General features: G+C 46.6%; 1 protein-coding gene across 8 annotated transcripts in view; it reads left to right on the top strand.

Moving 5' to 3' along the window:
- The window catches only part of GBF1 (golgi brefeldin A resistant guanine nucleotide exchange factor 1), an 80,356-nt gene that overhangs the window by 56,489 nt on the left and 5,940 nt on the right, over positions 1-17,927 (top strand). For all 8 annotated transcript variants that reach the window (XM_071748003.1, XM_071748002.1, XM_071748000.1 and 5 more), the window contains 23 exons: positions 882-1,017; positions 1,723-1,952; positions 2,647-2,815; positions 2,943-3,154; positions 3,691-3,789; positions 4,175-4,369; positions 4,534-4,720; positions 5,150-5,290; positions 5,745-5,833; positions 6,977-7,179; positions 7,630-7,753; positions 8,040-8,165; positions 8,634-8,716; positions 9,943-10,179; positions 10,691-10,784; positions 12,902-13,078; positions 13,541-13,605; positions 13,690-13,813; positions 14,404-14,475; positions 15,256-15,350; positions 15,789-15,942; positions 16,151-16,373; positions 17,539-17,702. In XM_071748003.1, coding sequence (XP_071604104.1) covers positions 882-1,017; positions 1,723-1,952; positions 2,647-2,815; positions 2,943-3,154; positions 3,691-3,789; positions 4,175-4,369; positions 4,534-4,720; positions 5,150-5,290; positions 5,745-5,833; positions 6,977-7,179; positions 7,630-7,753; positions 8,040-8,165; positions 8,634-8,716; positions 9,943-10,179; positions 10,691-10,784; positions 12,902-13,078; positions 13,541-13,605; positions 13,690-13,813; positions 14,404-14,475; positions 15,256-15,350; positions 15,789-15,942; positions 16,151-16,373; positions 17,539-17,702 — 3,399 coding nt within the window. The remainder of the gene's footprint in view (positions 1-881; positions 1,018-1,722; positions 1,953-2,646; positions 2,816-2,942; positions 3,155-3,690; positions 3,790-4,174; positions 4,370-4,533; positions 4,721-5,149; positions 5,291-5,744; positions 5,834-6,976; positions 7,180-7,629; positions 7,754-8,039; positions 8,166-8,633; positions 8,717-9,942; positions 10,180-10,690; positions 10,785-12,901; positions 13,079-13,540; positions 13,606-13,689; positions 13,814-14,403; positions 14,476-15,255; positions 15,351-15,788; positions 15,943-16,150; positions 16,374-17,538; positions 17,703-17,927) is intronic.

Here is a 17,927-nt window from a genome sequence, read left to right as displayed (position 1 = left end):
GAATATAGCTGTCTTCTAGAGGATTTTAATCTGATGCTAAAGATTTAAGAAATAAGGAAAATTCTAGCCTAAAATATAACTTAACTGTGTTAAATTTACAAAGAATACAATGTCAGGGGTGGTACTGAGGCTTGCTGAATGATTTCCACGTATTCAAGGTACCTGTTCAGTGTTTAGATTTTCACCCCAAACTGAGGAGGTCTGACAGCCTCAGAAAAATTGCCCATGGTTACCAAACCCACGAGTAAGTGCAGTCTTGCACCTAGAGGAACTTAATTTTGCAGGAAACTGTTTTCAGGCCTGCTGTTGTCAGTGTGACTGAATATTGTATTGGTTTTTGCAAGTTCTGGAGCTCCTGCTGGGGTCCTCAAAGACCAGAAGTAGAAAGTGGGACCCTTGTCAAGAAGGGTGTTAAGGGTTAGGTTACATTAGATCTGCAGAGTTGTTCATGGGGACCCTGGCTTCATCCCCAGCCTCCTTGTGTAGATGGTGAACCTTCCAATTCACCATCAAACCTGGCAGGTACTTGCTTAGGTGCTTCAGGTGGTGTCCCTCAGGAGTCTGGAAACAATGGCAGGAGCAAAGAGAGTTGATGTGTGCCTGTAGGGCTGAGAGAATTCTTCACCCTACTGCAAAGCTGGGAGGTATTGATGGGGAAGAAGGAGTGGAGAGGGAACTGTTGGCCAATATCTGGGCAGTGGGGAGTCAGGGGCTGGTTTGCATGACTTCTGAGGTGCTGATTAATTTGTGTGTTAAATATTTAAGTGCTGTTGCCTGACTTGGAGGGTTTTGAAACATCCTCTGTGGGTTTGGCTTGTGTAATCCATTGTAATCTGTGTGGTTTTGTTGTACTGATACTCTTAATGATTTCTGGTTTTCAGCTGAAAATGAGAGCTGGAGGAATGAGTGAGTCATCAAAATGGAAAAAGCAGAAGAGATCACCAAGGCCTCCTCGCCATGTAACGAAGGTTTCTCCTGGGGCAGAGCAACCAGCAGCCAGTGCTGGTAACATCACAGGTAAGTTGAAACCTGAGCATATTCAGAACATAACTCTGGTGTGTGTCTTTGTTTTAGACATACTGTGTCGTGCAGCATATTGTTTCTTTTTAAAATGTTCAGTTTGCATTCTTTAAGTTCTCCTCAAATAAGTGGGTTTTTCAAAAGGAAAACTTAGGTTCTTAGATCACTATCTCATACAGAGAAAAAGTAAAAATACCTCACTGCTCCATTTCAGGCCCATTTGAGTTCTATCACAATTCCATTCGTTTAAGGAAAATAAAAGAAATGGGCTTGCCTTCCAATTGAGTTAAAAATTCTGACTTTGAAGGAATGACTAATCCTTGATGTGAGTCTTTAAAGAGGTTGTGCCATTGTCTCAAAAAGTAAACTGTACCTTTGAGACTATTTTCAGATTTCCTAACTATAGAATCCCCCTGCACCCTTTATCTAACAGTGAATTATCTTACATGCTGAGCCTGTTACATTCCAACTACTGTATTTTAATTTGGAGAAGTGCAAGTGCCTCACCTATTTGTCTGTTGGGTTCATTAATAGCTGGCAAAGGAGAATTTATCTACTTTCTCTGTGCTGATATGTAACTATCAGAGATAATTTGTCATGTCACGTGGTAATCAAAGAAATTCTTTGTTGCTGTATGCAATGCTTGAACTGGTGGTTGAGGGACAGCATAATACTGATCTTTTTCCTTCTGTTTCTCATCAGCAAGTGGAGTTAGTTTCATAGATGCTCCTTCTCCCAGCTCCTCTGGATGCTCAGAAAATGTTTCATCTGCAGTCAGCCCTTCTACAGACAGTGGTATGGAGTTGTCCTCACAGACTACCTCCAAGGAAGACCTGACAGACCTGGACCAAGTCACTTCTTTGGGCCTTAGTGCAGGAATGCCTTCAAATGAAGCCAAAGTCCCTGAAAATCAGAATCAGCCCGAGCTGCAGGTACATGGATATAGCTTATAAAGTGAATTCCAGCTCCCAGCATAATCACATAATGCACCTACACATCTAGTTGTACTCCTGCCAATACCATCAGCATTAATTAATGGAGAAACTGTTCAAGGGAAACAGGAAATCTGCAGGAGTACTCATTTTACTGCCTTTAGTGAACAGTTCTTCCTGAGAAATTCAGCTGTTGGTGTTTGTTCATGTGCATTGCTGTGAAATGCAGCTAACCTGAACCCAGCCCTTTGTTGCTCAGCTTCCCTCCCTGTTGTCCCCACTTTGCACACAACAGTAAAACTGCTGAGAGGATGGATTAGAGCTGCAAAGAGCCTTTCAGAGCCGCAGAGGTTTTGAGTGGTAAAAATGCTAAAAATAGGTAGAAGTAGCACCCTGAAATGGTGTAGCATTGGAAACCAAAAAATGAGCAGGAAGAAGCGATGGGTTGTAGGAGCATCTCCCAAGTGAAGTCCTCAGTCTTGTAACCTAGAGTTATGTAAATCAGATAAGAACCAGATGCAAGAGAGGGCTGCAGGTGGTGTAGAGGCACTCTTAAATTTTATTTTCCCATTCCTCTTCCATGTGTAATTTTAAGAGTTGTGAATGAACGGTGAATAACAAACCTTTCTTTTAGCTTGTGTAGCGCTTGCTAACTCTTGTGTCTTTCCCTCTCAAATGACTGGTGTCACTGAAGAGTGAGAGTCTGAGGGAGGAGAAGATCCAGTCAGCTTCTGTCGAGTCTATCCCTGAGGTCCTGGAGGAGTGCACATCTGTAGCAGAACATTCTGACTCTGCCTCTGTTCACGACATGGACTACGTAAACCCCCGAGGAGTACGGTTTACTCAGTCTTCCCAAAAAGAAGGTGAGAGGTGGGCAATGCTGGGCATGTCCCTTCTGCTAAGAGGGCTGTGAGCTCCTGGTCTCTACCAGCTTCATTTGTAACCCTGCAGAAAGCCAAATCCAAGCTAAAGAGCTCTCATCTCTTGTAGGAGCAGCGCTGGTGCCGTATGGGCTGCCGTGTATTAGGGAGCTGTTCCGCTTCCTCATCTCACTCACCAACCCTCACGACCGCCACAACTCCGAGGTGATGATCCACATGGGGCTGCAGCTCCTCACTGTGGCCCTGGAGGCAGCCCCCATTGCAAACTGCCAGTCCCTCCTGGGGCTGGTGAAGGAGGAGCTGTGCAGACACCTCTTCCAAGTGAGTCCGCCTTGTGCTGCCGTGGCTTAGGGCACTGGGGAGGCAGGTAGTAGAGAGTCTGTTGGAATTCAGTCTCCTGAGGTTTGGCAGCTCTTGAGGGAGTAACAGATGCAAGTTAAAATGCAGGATGCAAGAAGATCTTCTTAGTAGGTGGCAGAACCTTTGGAGTGCCAAGCTCCAGCTGGAGAAACTTTGGAGCACCAATAGCACAAGGGCCACCTCAGGGCAGGTCTTCTCCCAGGTCCCTTCTCCATTAAGAGGATCTGTGGACTTGTCTAAAGAACAAAGCTGTATCAGGAGAAGTGCTGCAAGAAGCAGAAGGGAATTAAGTGTATTCAGCCTCACTAGCAAAAGGGGACAGTAGGAGGTTGAATAAGGGGCTGTTTTTTTGAAACACCACTGCTATGAGAGGCAAAGTCTGGATCTGAAGGTTGCTGCAGGTGATGCCTGCAGTGCCACAGTACTGCTGCTTACAGCACACAGTGCCTGTTCTTTGTCATCCTTAAAGGTGTTTTTTTTTTTTGCTTCTTGTTCAGCTGCTGAGTGTTGAACGCCTCAATCTGTATGCAGCCTCCCTCAGGGTGTGCTTTCTTCTCTTTGAGAGCATGAGAGAGCATCTGAAATTCCAGCTGGAGGTGAGTTTTTTTTTAGTATCCCTGGGTGCCTAGTAATAACTTTTTGCACTTCAGTTCAATGCATATAGCCAGGCAGTAAGATACTGTCTCAATTCCAATTTCCCTGTGTATAAGTGACCTGATGGGTTATGGGTAGCCTGTGTAGGCCTTTTCTTCTTGACTGATGAAATGTCTTTGGTGTCCTGCACTGCCTGCCTTCATACTAGGTTTTTAGAACAGTAAATCCAGGTACACTGGATGGTAGAACTATTTGAAACCCTTCTACAGCCTCCTTCAGAGTGAGCCATTGCTGAAGCTGAAGTCTCTTTCTGCAGTCCTCAAAGCTGTTCACTATCCTGCTCTCTTTATCCTTTCCTTAAACTGAGCTGCCCTGTGTTTCTGGCAGATGTACATCAAGAAGCTGATGGAAATAATCACCGTGGAAAACCCAAAGATGCCCTATGAGATGAAGGAGATGGCTTTGGAAGCCATTGTTCAGCTCTGGAGGATTCCCAGCTTCGTGACAGAGCTCTACCTGAACTATGACTGTGACTACTACTGTGCCAACCTCTTCGAGGAGCTCACCAAGCTGCTCTCCAAGGTGAGCCAATAAACCATTAACTGGGTGCTGGAAAGCTTCCTGTGAAAAGTTTTGGGGGTTCTGTTGTAGGCTTTAGGCTTCCCCAAGCTCTGGGGGAAACTTCCTTTCCCCACTGTGGTGAGAGAGGCGTGGAAGTTAACTAATACTTGTGTTTTGTTTCCCAGAATGCCTTCCCAGTTTCTGGACAGCTGTACACTGTCCATCTGCTGTCTCTGGAAGCATTGCTGACAGTGATAGATAGCACTGAGGCACATTGCCAGGCCAAAGTGCTGAGTAACATGCATCAACAAGAGAAGGAAGTTGTCAAATCCAGCCCAGAAAACATGAACAGCACCAAAGAAACAAGCAATAGTAAGAGCCCTTTTTTTTCTTTTTTTTTTTTTTTTTTTATATTAAACATAGTGAACTTGCAGGTCTCATTTTGGTAGCTGGCATAGTAAGCTCCTCAAAAATATGTTTTCAGTCTTCCTGTTACATCTTTTATAACTCCACACTGATGATAACAACCTTGCTGTTTGTAAAATGTCCAGATATTAAAATGTGCTTCTCAAGTGAAGGTTTATATAAAGGTTATGTCAAGACTGGCAGTCACACAGAAAGAGGGGATGCCATGGAATTCCTGGGGACAAAATACTGAGGAGTCCCTCTTACTGGGGGCAACTCCTTTGAGGAGGCTCACCTTCAGTACAGAGTGATCACTTCATTATTTCTGGTTCTGTTTTTTTCCCTGCTTTACGGGTTTCTTTACGTGTGGGTTGTTTGTTCTTTCAACCTCTACAGATCATGAGAGAGTAGTCAGTGAGGCAAAATCTTCCAGTGCAGTCCCAGAGCCAGCTGGGGCCTGTCCTCCCACCAGTGGATGCCTCATGGCTGACCAGATGAAGGAGGGCTGCATGGACCTGGAAGGAGCTATCCAGGCAGGTAATGGTTTGCAGGGCACCCTGAGTGTGTCTGTGCTGGGAAGGGTGCTGAGCTGTGCTTCACTCCAGGCCACTGTAGCTGTTGTGTGTTCAGAACAAGAAAGAGGTATGTGATGAATATTTATTACAGATACTGCAGATACCTGGGAGCTCTTGCATTTCTTCTGGGAGGGGGTTAGAGCTGAAGGGTTACTTTAGGGCCAAAGTGTGTGAAATTCATGCCAGTGCTTAGCATTTTTCAGGCAGACAAGGGCTCTCCAGAGGAACAGTGATGTAGGTAGCCAAAATAACCAGAAAATTAAGTCTTGTGGATGTGTGAAATTGTCCAGGACAAGAAGCTACTAGGCTCAAGAAAACAGGGGGGGGAGGAGATGTACTAATTGAAGAGTAGGGGTGTGACTGCCATTTGCTGTGCTGGGGCTAGGTTTGACTGGAGTGATGCTTTGTCCTTCCAGCTGAGAAGAACATCCCCAGGAAGCCTACCCGGTTTTCATGTGTCCTTCCAAGCCCTCAGGAACTTATGCAGATTAAGAACAAAAAGAAGGTATGATTTGGAATGTACTACAAACAGATCTTTGAGTGCTCTTCTTGTTTCCCATCCACGTGGGCTTTGCATGACTGGTTGTAGAACTCCAGAAATCTGGAGTTCTGGTCTCTGCTTATAAGAATTAAATAGTCAGTCACAGCAGATCCTGCTCCTCTGCAGAGTAGTGTGCCCTCACTACCTTGTGAATCAGGGTCTGTGTTTCACTGCAGTTTGAGGATGTTCAAGCAGGCAGGGGAGTTGGAGAGCAGTGGGCTGGTGTCTTCTGAGGTCCTGAGAAACCCAGGGGAGTCAGGAATCATGGTGGTCACAAATTCAGTTCACTAGGTCATTGCTAGCAGTTGGATGGTGACAGGAGCTAACAGAGAACTGACATTTATTCTGGTGCCTTAGTAAAGTTCATACAGTTGTTTGTGCTCTTGGTTTGCCTCAACACCACCATGACCATGCAGTTAACCCTGTGTTAGCCAGGTGTTTCATTAGGCTATGACTGAGGTACAGTGTGGTTTCTTACACTAAGAATCATCCAGGGCTGATTGACTCCCTTTCAAAACCAAAAATGTGCCTGCTTTTCACAGCCTGCAGATATCCCTGGAATACCAGATGTTCCTGGGACCATGTCTCACTAGCAGAATGTTTTCTGGTTCTTAGTTCAAGCTTTTGCAGCAGTTCTTCCTTGCACCTGCTGACCAAGTGCCAAGGATTCCTGCTGCCTGTCTCCTGGCAGGGAGGGAGGGGATGAGAGCCTGAAGCCAAGGGGACAGTGGAGGGCATGGGGCAGTGCTGCTTTTGTCACTAGGTAGAGCTGGTCTTGGCACCTTGCTCTGCTCTGCAGGCACACGGGTGAGGCATTTGGGGCATTGGGGGCAGCAGGGCTGAGGCCTCAGTGCAATGTCAAAGCCCCTCAAAGACAGCAGCTCCTGTTTTCTGCATCCAGTACCATTAGGTAGTGAATCCTGGTGAGGATTCACCAGGATTGCAGGTTTGCTGGCCTTGGTTCACCTTCTTGACAGATGACACACTGCAATAAACCTGAACACAGAATCTCATCTGTTTTCTGCTCTGCTTTTGGTTCAAATGCCAAGAACAATTTAAAGTAAGAACCGCGCTTCAAGCTCGTAACTCTCAGAATGTCTCCTTCAGCTCCTGATAACTGGCACAGAGCAGTTCAACCAAAAGCCAAGGAAAGGGATCCAGTTTCTGCAGGAGAAGAACCTCCTTGCCACCCCCATTGACAACAACGAGGTGGCCAGGTGGCTACGAGAGAATCCTCGTCTGGACAAAAAGATGATTGGGGAATTTGTGAGTGACCGTAAGAACATCGACCTGCTGGAAAGCTTTGTGGGGTGGGTATCTTTCTGTATCTTTGTCATCAAAAAGGGGTCAAAGTTTGGGGTTCAGTGACAAAAAAGCAGTAAAGTGGTAATCTCTGGAGGTGCTGGATTTGCCTGACTTGTTCTGGGTGTGCCACCATGCCTTAATTTTGTTCATCTGTTGCTTGTGGCAGCACCTTAGATATCTGTAATAGTGTGATGCTTGATCTCCTTCCAGTAGGGCCAGTCTCTGGGAGGACTGGAGAGATCATTGCATACATAATCACCTGTAGGATTGTTGACTCTCTTTTATTGTTTGTTTTTATTTCCCTATTCATGCTCTATTTCTTCCCACCCTTCTCTCTTTGCTCTCTGTGAAATCTGGCCTTTTGATGCTAAACAAACAAGACTGTAGTCAGGAAGTTTACCCTACCTTTCCTATCCCATTTCAGTTTCTCATTGCAATTCATTTTTTTCTTGCAGGACTTTCAGCTTCCAAGGTTTAAGGCTGGATGAAGCCTTACGACTCTATCTAGAGGCCTTCAGGTTACCAGGAGAGGCACCTGTAATACAGAGGCTGCTGGAAGCCTTCACAGAACATTGGAGGGTGTGTACTTCGTGGGCAGAAAGCTCAAAACCTTCTCTCTTGTGCATCTGCTGGCCATGGTGGACATGTCAGATCCAACTGCCTGTTGGAGCTTCCTGTGCCCTGCAGGCAGCAGCTGTTGTTTTGGAGGAGATGGCAGTGCCACATGGATTTTCAGGGTGCTTCTTGGAAGCTGGAGTCAGAGCCTGGGGTGTTTGTTCCTCCCAAAGCTGATTCAGTACTGTGGGTAGGGAAATGACTGTCTGGGGTCCTGCAGGACTGATGTGTGCACACGTTTGCCTTGCAGAAATCCAACGGGTCCCCGTTTGCTAACAGTGATGCCTGCTTTGCCCTGGCCTATGCTGTCATCATGCTGAACACAGACCAGCACAACCACAATGTCCGCAAGCAGAACGTCCCAATGACCCTGGAGGTGGGTGTTGCCATGCAGGCACCTCTCTGAACCAGATCCAGGGCCTGGTTTTACCTCAGTGGGGTTCTCTCCTTTCCCTGGCACCCATCACTCCTGCAGAGTGCTGTGCAGCACTGGAGCTGAACACAGCTTGTGTGTGTGTGTGTGAGCAAACTGCATCCCAAAACACAGTAGGAATCAGAAGGTTGTTCAAGTGCTGTGTGCTCCTGGGGAGTTCAGGCCAGAGCAGAGGTACAGACCTGTCATTTGATGTCCAGCCACAGCTGAGCATGTGTTATGTGGTGTCTCTGCTCCCAGGGAAGGAACAGAGATGGCTGCACACAACTCCCATTAGTAACATTTAGTCTTTGAGGCTGCATATTGAAGAATGCAGAAAAATCCCATGAGGTCCCATGAGGAATAACTGGGGTACTGATCCTAGCCAAGCACTTGGGATACTTGGATGAACATTGGTGTCATGTTTTTCAGGAGTTCCGGAAGAACCTGAAAGGTGTGAATGGAGGCAAAGACTTTGAACAGGACATATTGGAAGATATGTACCATGCTATCAAGTAAGAATCAACCTTTCATCTCCTTCTGTGTAGCAGGAAAACTAAGAGCTGTTTGGTCTGTGAAGGCTCTGTTCTCCAGACTGGGTCTTTAGATTTCTTTACAACACTTTATGTAGTGCTGGTGATAGTATCTCATCCCCAGGACAGTCCTGACATAGTATGTTCATCTCAACATGTCACTTTTGAGCATAATTTCATTTCCTGAGGCTTTCCAAGTAAACCATTGACTTGCTTCTGTTAATATTAGTCAAATGTAAGTTCAGAGGAAAAAAAAAGCTATTGACTGCAAACAGATTTTCTGTATAATCTCAGTAATGATTATCAAAACACACAGGCACCTGAAACTGAGAAGGGTTTCTTTCCTCTGTATGAATCAAGAGGGATTTTTATGGTTGTTGTTAGCACATAAAAATTGGTTTTTTGGCATGTGAGGCACACTATTTTTGATTGCTACAGAAACACCTCCTTTCAGATTGGCTGAAATCTGCTGTTCTTAGTAGACTTAAGCCTCTTGTTCAATTAGTTGATGGTCTGCAGAGGAGTCTCTTGTGCAGTATTACCATGTCTAGGGAGCATGTACTTAGGCCTGTTATATTTTAACCTGGGTTTGCAAGTACTATTTGGCATTAATCATGGCTGTTTTATTATTGTATAGTTTTGATCCAGTTAGAGTAAGGAGCTGTAAATTAGAGTAAGTACCCTGATGATGGATCACCCACCATACAGCTGGGTTCTTGTTTCTCTTTAATTTTGTAATGCTTGGTTTTCTGGTATTCCATTTGACATCCATTAACAGTTACATTATTCTTACACAGAGGTACTCACACTTACTGTTGACTGTGGGGGGATAACAATTTATTTTTTTTTTATCTGGGAGTAATGAGATGCAGAGCACTCCCATGGGGTTTGGGTGGAGGGCTGGAGCTCTGCCAGTGTGCTATCCAAAATTTCCTCTCCTGTAACTGCACTGCTTATGCAGCTGTGCTAACCTTAGGTACTGGGTAACTAGTGGGTGCTGCTGAGTGCCACCAGGCTTTGTATCCAGGGTGTCAAAAAGGGACAGGAGAAGCAGGCAGGCCTAGGAAAATAGCATGTCTCAGGAGCTGGCAAAATCACCTCAGAGTAGGTATCACTTAGCTTTGGGACCATGTAATGAAAGGTGCTGTGTAAATGTTAGGTTTCATTCAGGATGAAAAATTCAACCTTTCTGTCTTCCTCCCTTGCAGAAATGATGAGATAGTGATGCCAGAAGAACAGACAGGCCTGGTGAAGGAAAACTATATCTGGAATGTTCTGCTGCATCGTGGTGCCACTGATGAGGGTATATTTCTCCACGTGCCTCCTGGCAGCTATGACCATGACCTCTTCACCATGACGTGGGGGCCAACCATTGCAGCACTTTCCTATGTTTTTGACAAGAGCCTGGAAGAAACAATCATCCAGAAGGCTATCTCTGGCTTCAGGTAACTCTTGCATTCATGAAGAATCCAGAGTGCAGGAGGCCATAGTTGTGGCTGAATGGAATGGGGGATTTTTTGTTCTCTTTTTTACTTCCCAGATCACCAGTATTCAAAACAAATGATGCCTTAAGCATTGCTTTAAACCTCTGCAAATACACTGCTGTAGCCATGAACTCTTTGAAACCAGACCTTAAACACTGCCATCAGTCTCAGCAACTTCCTTATGTCAAGACAAGAGATCAGGTGTATGGGCTCAGGTGCAAGTGGTCTGTCTGTTCAGACTCACTTCTTGAAAGTGACCCTTGCATTTAGCACAGGCCAGTACCAGGATCTATGGATGAGGATTGAGATTATTTGAGAGAAAACAGTAAAATTCTGTGCCACCAGCATTCGTGATGACTGGGTGGAGAGGAACATCTAAAATGTCAACAGGGAGGCTCTCTGATTTGCTGACCTATATACAGATTTGTCTGTGCTGACTTAGTACATTATTTTCTGTTCCTCCTTTCCCCAGGAAATGTGCAATGATTTCTGCTCACTATGGCCTTAGTGATGTATTTGACAATCTCATCATTTCTCTCTGCAAGTTTACAGCCCTCAGCAGTGAGGTAAGTCTGCAAGGAGGGGAAAGCAGCATGGATTTTACTGTGTTGAGAGTTCTTTTCCTCTCTGAAGCAGTAAAATTGGGTTATTTTATAGCTGTCACTAAATCACTAGGATCTGTAGATGCTGTATCCTGAGAATTGTGGAGAGAGGGTGATGAAAGGTGTGTGATAGGATAGGATAGGACAGGTTCAAAGATGCACATTTCCTTCTGCTCACTCACAGTGAAGAGCAGGATGCCATGATGGAGAAGTGTTTGTTCCACCTACTTGATCCAAGGAGACTTATTTCAGGACAGTGATCATCTGTGATCCCAAGCAAGTTTATGCCTTTCAGCTATGGAATATTTTGTTCCAGGGCTTCTGTGGTGTTGAGAGGAGGAGCTGTGTGTTGTGAGCTGGCCCTTCAAAGCACAGGGGCTCTGCATCCACCCAGCACAGAGGGTCAGAAACATGAATGCTTGGAGCTGTGTTGAGTCTGGTAATAACATCAGCTGTTGGCCCTGGTTTTGGCAAGTCCTAAAGACTATTTCCATGGATTTTACTGTGAGAATAATTTCAGGGTACAGCGACTGGTGGAAGTTGTTTTCCCCAGATCTGTGTCGTGCTGTCTCAGCCTGTTCTTCCCCAAGGTGTTTGATAGGCAGTGTGTGGCAGACTGCTAAGGAGAAGAGCACAGCAACTCCTGTAAAGGGTCAGAACTCACAAAGAATCTCATGTTTTGCTCTGAGAACCAGTGCAAAGCCCACACTGAGCAGAACAGAATCACCACACACAGGAGGAGGGAAACAAGATCATTTCAATAGTGAAAGCATGGGAGTAAAAAGGCAAAGACAGGTGATGTGTTTCCAAATTGCTTGAAGGGGTAGCAGAAAGGGTACAGTCCTCCACATTAATCCATTTGGAATGGAATAATGGAATTAGGCTGCAGGGAAATGGGTTTGGACTGGGTGTTTTGTTTCACTTTCATTCTGGCATTGAAAAAAGTACCAGGCTGACTATTAAAAGACAGATCCCAAGGAGTGGGGTTGCTTTAGATTCTCTCTTCCTCCAGAGCTCACAACAGTAAAGATGAAATATTTGACCCTTTCCAAGCATACCAGACCTCGAGACTACCACTAGATGTGACAAGCAGAGGAATGTCTGCCATGAAACAACTGTTTGACACAGATTTACACAGCAGAAGCAACTACACTAAGCCCTCAGGGGCACCAGCTGTTGCCAGCTGCATCCCATCTAGTTGTGAGACTGGAATCTGGAGCAGTCTGAGGTCTGTGTAAATTAAGCAAGCGTGGCTTTTTATGATGATGTAGAACCACGGATTTCTGGATTTTTAAGAACTCTCTGAGTTCTTGTCTTTGGCCAGGTTCCAAGTACAACAATTACTTTCTGCTGTCCTAGATTCCTGTAAGGTTTGGAGACAGTAGGGGAGTTTGACAACTGAACAAATATTTGAGAGACAATCCAGTGGAAGGGGAGAGGCCTTAGATGGCAGCTGCAGAAATGTGCAGCATGCTACAGAGTCCGACTCCAGCCTGACATGGGCACTGGCTGTTTTCTTTGGTTGGTTTAGTTGACTTAGCACACTTTTTATATTTTGAAAAGCTGTGAGAGCACTGAACTGATTATAAGGAACTGTGATGCAGCAATTATGGGCAGAGACTGTATGCCAGGGTTCATCACTCTTTGAATCTTGATGTTAAAGAGTGGTAGGAGTAAGCCAGTAGTGCTTTGGGGCATAGTTTCCTCCTCAAACAGCAGAGCAGAGTAACTGCTGCTTCCAGAGGAGATGTCGTACTTTTCATGGAAGGCTTTGATCCTGGAATGTGTTCTCATAGCAGAATAAATTAGTGAGTTTTCAGCAAGCACTTTCAGAACGTTCTGTATTGTTGTTGTTCTTGGAGGGAGAGCTGGTGTCTGTGTGGTTCAGGGGTTCAGCTTCTATCAGGTGAGCCATCTTGCCCTTGTTTTTGTGCAAAGTGCAGAGGAGCTGAGGAGTTACCCAAGCATCCTCCTCGGGATTGTCTTTCCCCATAACCACTTCTGAACAGTCTGCCCTAATTTGTGTTGAAAAGAAAACATCTCCTGCTGACTGATTGCCACCCCCTCTTCTTTCCTGCAAGTCTATTGAGAACCTGCCCACTGTTTTTGGAAGTAATCCCAAGGCCCATATTGCAGCAAAGACTGTGTTTCACTTGGCCCACCGCCACGGCGACATTCTGCGGGAAGGCTGGAAGAACATCATGGAGGCCATGCTGCAGCTCTTCCGAGCAGAGCTCCTGCCCAAGGCCATGGTGGAGGTACTGACAGCCAGGCTGGGGGGAATCAAAGAGTGGGAGAGTGGGAACATCCAAAGTGTTAACCACTTCAAAGAGGGGGAGAGCTAGGAAGCCTGCAAGGGGCGCAGTGTTTCCTGCGGGCTGCCGCTTCTTACGCGGGGTTTCGGTTTGGCTCCTTTTACTTTTTTGAGAAATTCCAGCAGCCATTGTACTTGAGCAGGGTGTGAATATTGTGCAAGAGGGTCATGCTTCTAGGCATGAAATATTAGAGCCACAGCAGTGGTAGTGCCAGGTGGGGGTGAGAGTTCATAGTGAAGGGGTGAGAGGGCACGGAGCTGGGGTCAACTGCTTACACACGGGCAGTTGGGTGTAGTGTTTCATCACGGAGTGAAAACTTCACAGGACTGTAGGGGGAAGGCAGACAATCAGTTAGACAAATTAATCAGACAATTAATCATACACATGTTATGGTCTGTCTTCCAGGTGGAAGACTTTGTTGATCCTAATGGCAAAATCTACCTGCAACGTGAGGAGACACCATCTAACCGGTGAGTGGTGCAGACAGCCTGAGCAGCCCAAACCCAACATGGTTCTTGTTTTCTCGCTGATGTTGGTGTCTTTCTGGTTTGCAGTGGTGAATCTACAGTGCTGAGCTTTGTTAGCTGGCTCACCCTGAGTGGGACAGAGCAGTCTGGTATGAGAGGGCCATCCACAGAGACACAGGAGGCAAAGCGAGCGGCTCTGGAGTGCATAAAGGTACCAGGCAGGCTGTGAAGGAACCTGCTTTTGTTCACAGTGACAGGGCTGTGTGGGTAACAGCCAGCAGAAGCATAAAAATATGCATGCTTCTAGGCAGTGTGGCAGGTTCCAGAGGAGTTGGGGATGAAAAGAAACTTCAGAGGAGTGTGTCTGCTTTGACAGCTAAAGGATCTTTTGTGCTGTCAGGCACAAATGTAGTAACACAGGAAAACAGGAAGGATTACTCACAAGAGGCTGGGATCTGCCCTTGGCATCACAGTCCTATAATGGCAGACAAATTAATAAATTCTCAAATGACTAATCTTTTCCAATGCAGTGTGAAGGCATATGGTGCCAACAGAAGCTGAACCTGGGCTTTGAGCAGTACATGGACAGAGGAGTTCTGTTAAAATCTGTTTAGCCCAGGTCAGGTCTGTTAAAGGTGACTGATGGTAAAGGAGTGAAACAGTTAGCAGGAGTTTTCCTCCAGGTACTTGTGTAAAGCCATTACCTGTATCTCTCCTGGGAGCAAGCTGTGTTTCTGGAGGCTCTGTCTGTATGCCTTCCCTGTCCCCCAGATGCACAGTCCTCTCTTCTGTCTTTTGCAGCAATGTGATCCTGAAAAACTGATCACAGAAAGCAAATTCCTCCAGCTTGAATCCCTCCAGGAGCTTATGAAGGTGAGAGAGTTATTGGGCAAGGGATTGCACTGGTGATGGAACAGGATGCTATGCATGATCATGGATATGTGTGCCTAGCTCCTCAGTCCCCAGAGGAGGTCTTGGACCTATTTGGGATATGAAAGCAGTCATTAATTCAGCTGCTACATGTGACTTCTGTGCTGGCAGCCACAATTGCTTTAGTAGTAGAGGAAGACATTAAATTGTGGAATGCATTCTAAAAGCCTGGAGGGGGTCATGGTGAGTGCTTGAAAATATGTGTAGCTCTGTGTAGGAGCTTAAAGTTATGCTTTTTCTTACTTTCTGGTGTGCTGTGTGCCTATTGAGCACATTCTAAAAGGCCACTTTAGAGGCAAGAACTGTATGGCAGTGTTTGGCTCTGCTCCCTCAGGCAGTGCAGTGAGTGGCTGCTGCAGGGTAAGGCTGGGACTTCTCCCTTCAGCTGCAGGATGATGGCTTCAGAGAAACATTGCCAGTTCCTCTTGTCATTCCTAGGCATGTCTGCCTTTTCTGTGCTTCTCATACTCTTAGCAAGAGGCTGCTGGCTTTCAGAATTCCTGACTTTGTCAGTATTTCACATGTTTTACTGCATCCTTCATAACAAAAAAAAAAAAATAGAATTTCCCGTACATTTACCTTGAACACTGCATTTTTGACAGACTGTATGATCTCACCAAAGACTGGTGTGCAGTTTTACCCAGACTCAAAGCATTCTGTTGATCTTCACTTGTTGGTCCCCCAGTTTTGAGGGGCTGACAAAACAATTCCTGGCTTTTCTAGGCTCTGATCTCTGTGACTCCTGATGAGGAGACATACGATGAGGAGGACGCTGCCTTCTGCTTGGAGATGCTTCTGAGGATTGTGCTGGAGAATAGGTATGACCTTGAAATGTAAATGTCCCTGCTTTGCTGCAGCTGCTGCCTGGGTCCAGGGAATGAGTTCCTTATGTGCTTGATTTGCCAGCTGAAGCAGCGTGTGGCTGTAATTTCAGGGCTTAGCAATTCCACTCCAGCATGTGCAAACAAAGAGGGGCTATTCTCCCATGAATTGCCGCTTGATATCCTGAGATGTGCAGAACATAAACTAAACTTTGGAAAGAGAATTCTCCCACCTGATTGCTTTGCAAGTAATGAAGTAAATAAGAAATCTGATGGCTTTGTTGTTTCGATGTGTCTGTTCTCACACCTCCTGGCTGGAGTTCCTCACTGAAAAGGAGAAACACCAGCTTGTCTGGGGCTCTGGGAGAGGCAGCTGGATCGCTCTTGTCTCCTCTCCTTTCATCCTGCCCTTTCCCTCCTCCTTGTTGTGGCCAGGGACCGTGTCACCTGTGTCTGGCAGACTGTCCGAGACCACCTCTACCACCTCTGTGTCCATGCCATGGAGTTCTGCTTCCTGGTGGAGAGGGCAGTGGTGGGGCTGCTCAGACTGGCAATCCGGCTCCTGCGGCGGGAAGAAATCAGCACGCAGGTGAGGGAGGTTTGGAAGTCACTCCCTGGGGCATTGTCACCACACCTGGCAACACAGGAAGCCAGGCAGTGCTGGGTGGGCCCACATTTAACCTGCCTGTGCTGCAGGCAGCAACAAACAGCAGCTGTAAGAGGCTCCAAGTAAAGGAAGAGGGGCTTTGCTGGGGAATGGGGTGTAAATAACAGGGTCTGGTGTTCTCTCTGGCCAGGTTCTGCTCTCGTTACGTATCCTGCTCATGATGAAGCCAAATGTGCTGTCCAGAGTTAGCCATGAGGTTGCCTATGGCCTCCACGAGCTCCTGAAGACCAATGCTGCCAACATTCACTCTGGGGATGACTGGTACACGCTCTTCACCCTCCTGGAGTGCATTGGGTCTGGGGTGAAGCCACCTGCAGCCCTGCAGGTTACAGCGAGGGCAGATAATGACACAGGTAAGACAGGCCAGCTTCTGCTAGGAAATCTGATGCCTGCCTGCCAGATAAGCAGCTGCTTCCTCAAGCTTTTCAATTAGCAAAGGGGACTGCAAGAAAACAAAGCTGATATTAAACTACATTAGCAAGATTAAAGGCCAGCACCTGCTGTTCACTCCTATCCCAGGGTCTGTCCCTGTCTCTGCTCTGCCATCTCTGCTCCCTGAGCAGCAGTCCAGGTGCCTGTCCCTGGGGGAGCAGTGGGAGGAAAACTGATACTGCTTGTAGCAGCTGTAGAAGGTCTTTGCTCTGCTCAAGGAACATTTTCTGCTGGTTGTGGTTCTGGTGCCTTGGGTTATACGGCCTTAATCTCTCATCTGGGTGTGTAATGCAAACCCAGCTGTTGTTCCTGTCCTATCTGCTTCTTTTGTGGGACTGATTCCTTTCTGTCCCCATTTTAAGGCTATCATAAAGGGAGTTGTTCTTTAAAATTCAATTTCCAAATCCATTTGTGTTCAGAGTGCCTAAACCATTCCTCCAGGACCCTACCCACTATTTCCCACTTCTCTTAACTGTGTTAGAAAGACACTTTTCCAGCAAACTGTTCCTGCTTTGCTTTAGCCAGCTAGCAGTACATTTGAGGCTGACAGCCTCGGGCTTCTGAAGCCAACAGCAAGAAAAGACTTTTCCAGAAGCCTTCATTTTCCTCTTTGCTTTTCTAGAACTTCCTTGCTAGATCCTCATGCTTTTTGGTAGCCAGGTGGAGGAAACCTGATTTTACAAAACCCTTACAGCCTTTGCCTTCTGGGGCTGATGCTGGGCTGGCTTCATTTGTAAGGTGAATGATAACACCTGATTCTTCCCCCAGGGTCAAAGTGTTGGATCAGCCCATGGTCAGGCTGACAACTGACATAGCAGAGGATGGAAAGCCCTCTCTCCTCTGTAGGGGAAACTCAGACATATCTGCAGTGAAGAAACCATTTCAAAGATGTGTGCTTCTTGCTGTCTCCTGTGCATGCTGCTGTCACAGTTGTTCTTCATCTCACTGGAGGAGAGGCCTGGCCCAGTTTCTTCCAGGGCCCACTGCTGGTTCCTCCTAACCCAGATTGCTTCTCCCTTACCCACAGCTACTCTGCCAAGTCCCTGGTTGGGCTTTGGTCTAAAACCCATGCCTTTTGTCTCCAAGGTGCTCAGTCAGACAGCGAGGTCTCCTCCTCCTATCACCCAAGTGACATGAGCCTGGACCGTGGCTACACCTCTGACTCAGAGGTCTACACAGACCATGGGAAGCCAGGCAAGATGCATCGCTCAGGGACAGATGTGGATGTCATGAACAGTGGCTGGCTAGTGGTGAGTGGCCACTGGCCTTCTGGGGTGGCTACTAGCATGGCTGTGGGCAGAGGGTGGTGCAGGAGGGAGAGGAAGAGTAAGAGAGGAGAAAAGAGATGAGCTGATGATGGAAAAGGGGATGGAGAGGAGGTGCAGGTGGAGAGGAGGAAGCTTGGAGGCAAATTCTATGATGCAAGTGAGAAAGAAAGGGAACTGGATCCTACAGGAATGTTCCTGATGGCTTCA

The sequence above is a fragment of the Heliangelus exortis genome, chromosome 7, assembly GCF_036169615.1.
Source record: "Heliangelus exortis chromosome 7, bHelExo1.hap1, whole genome shotgun sequence".
Lineage (NCBI taxonomy): Eukaryota > Metazoa > Chordata > Aves > Apodiformes > Trochilidae > Heliangelus > Heliangelus exortis.
This window is presented reverse-complemented; position numbering and strand designations above follow the sequence as displayed.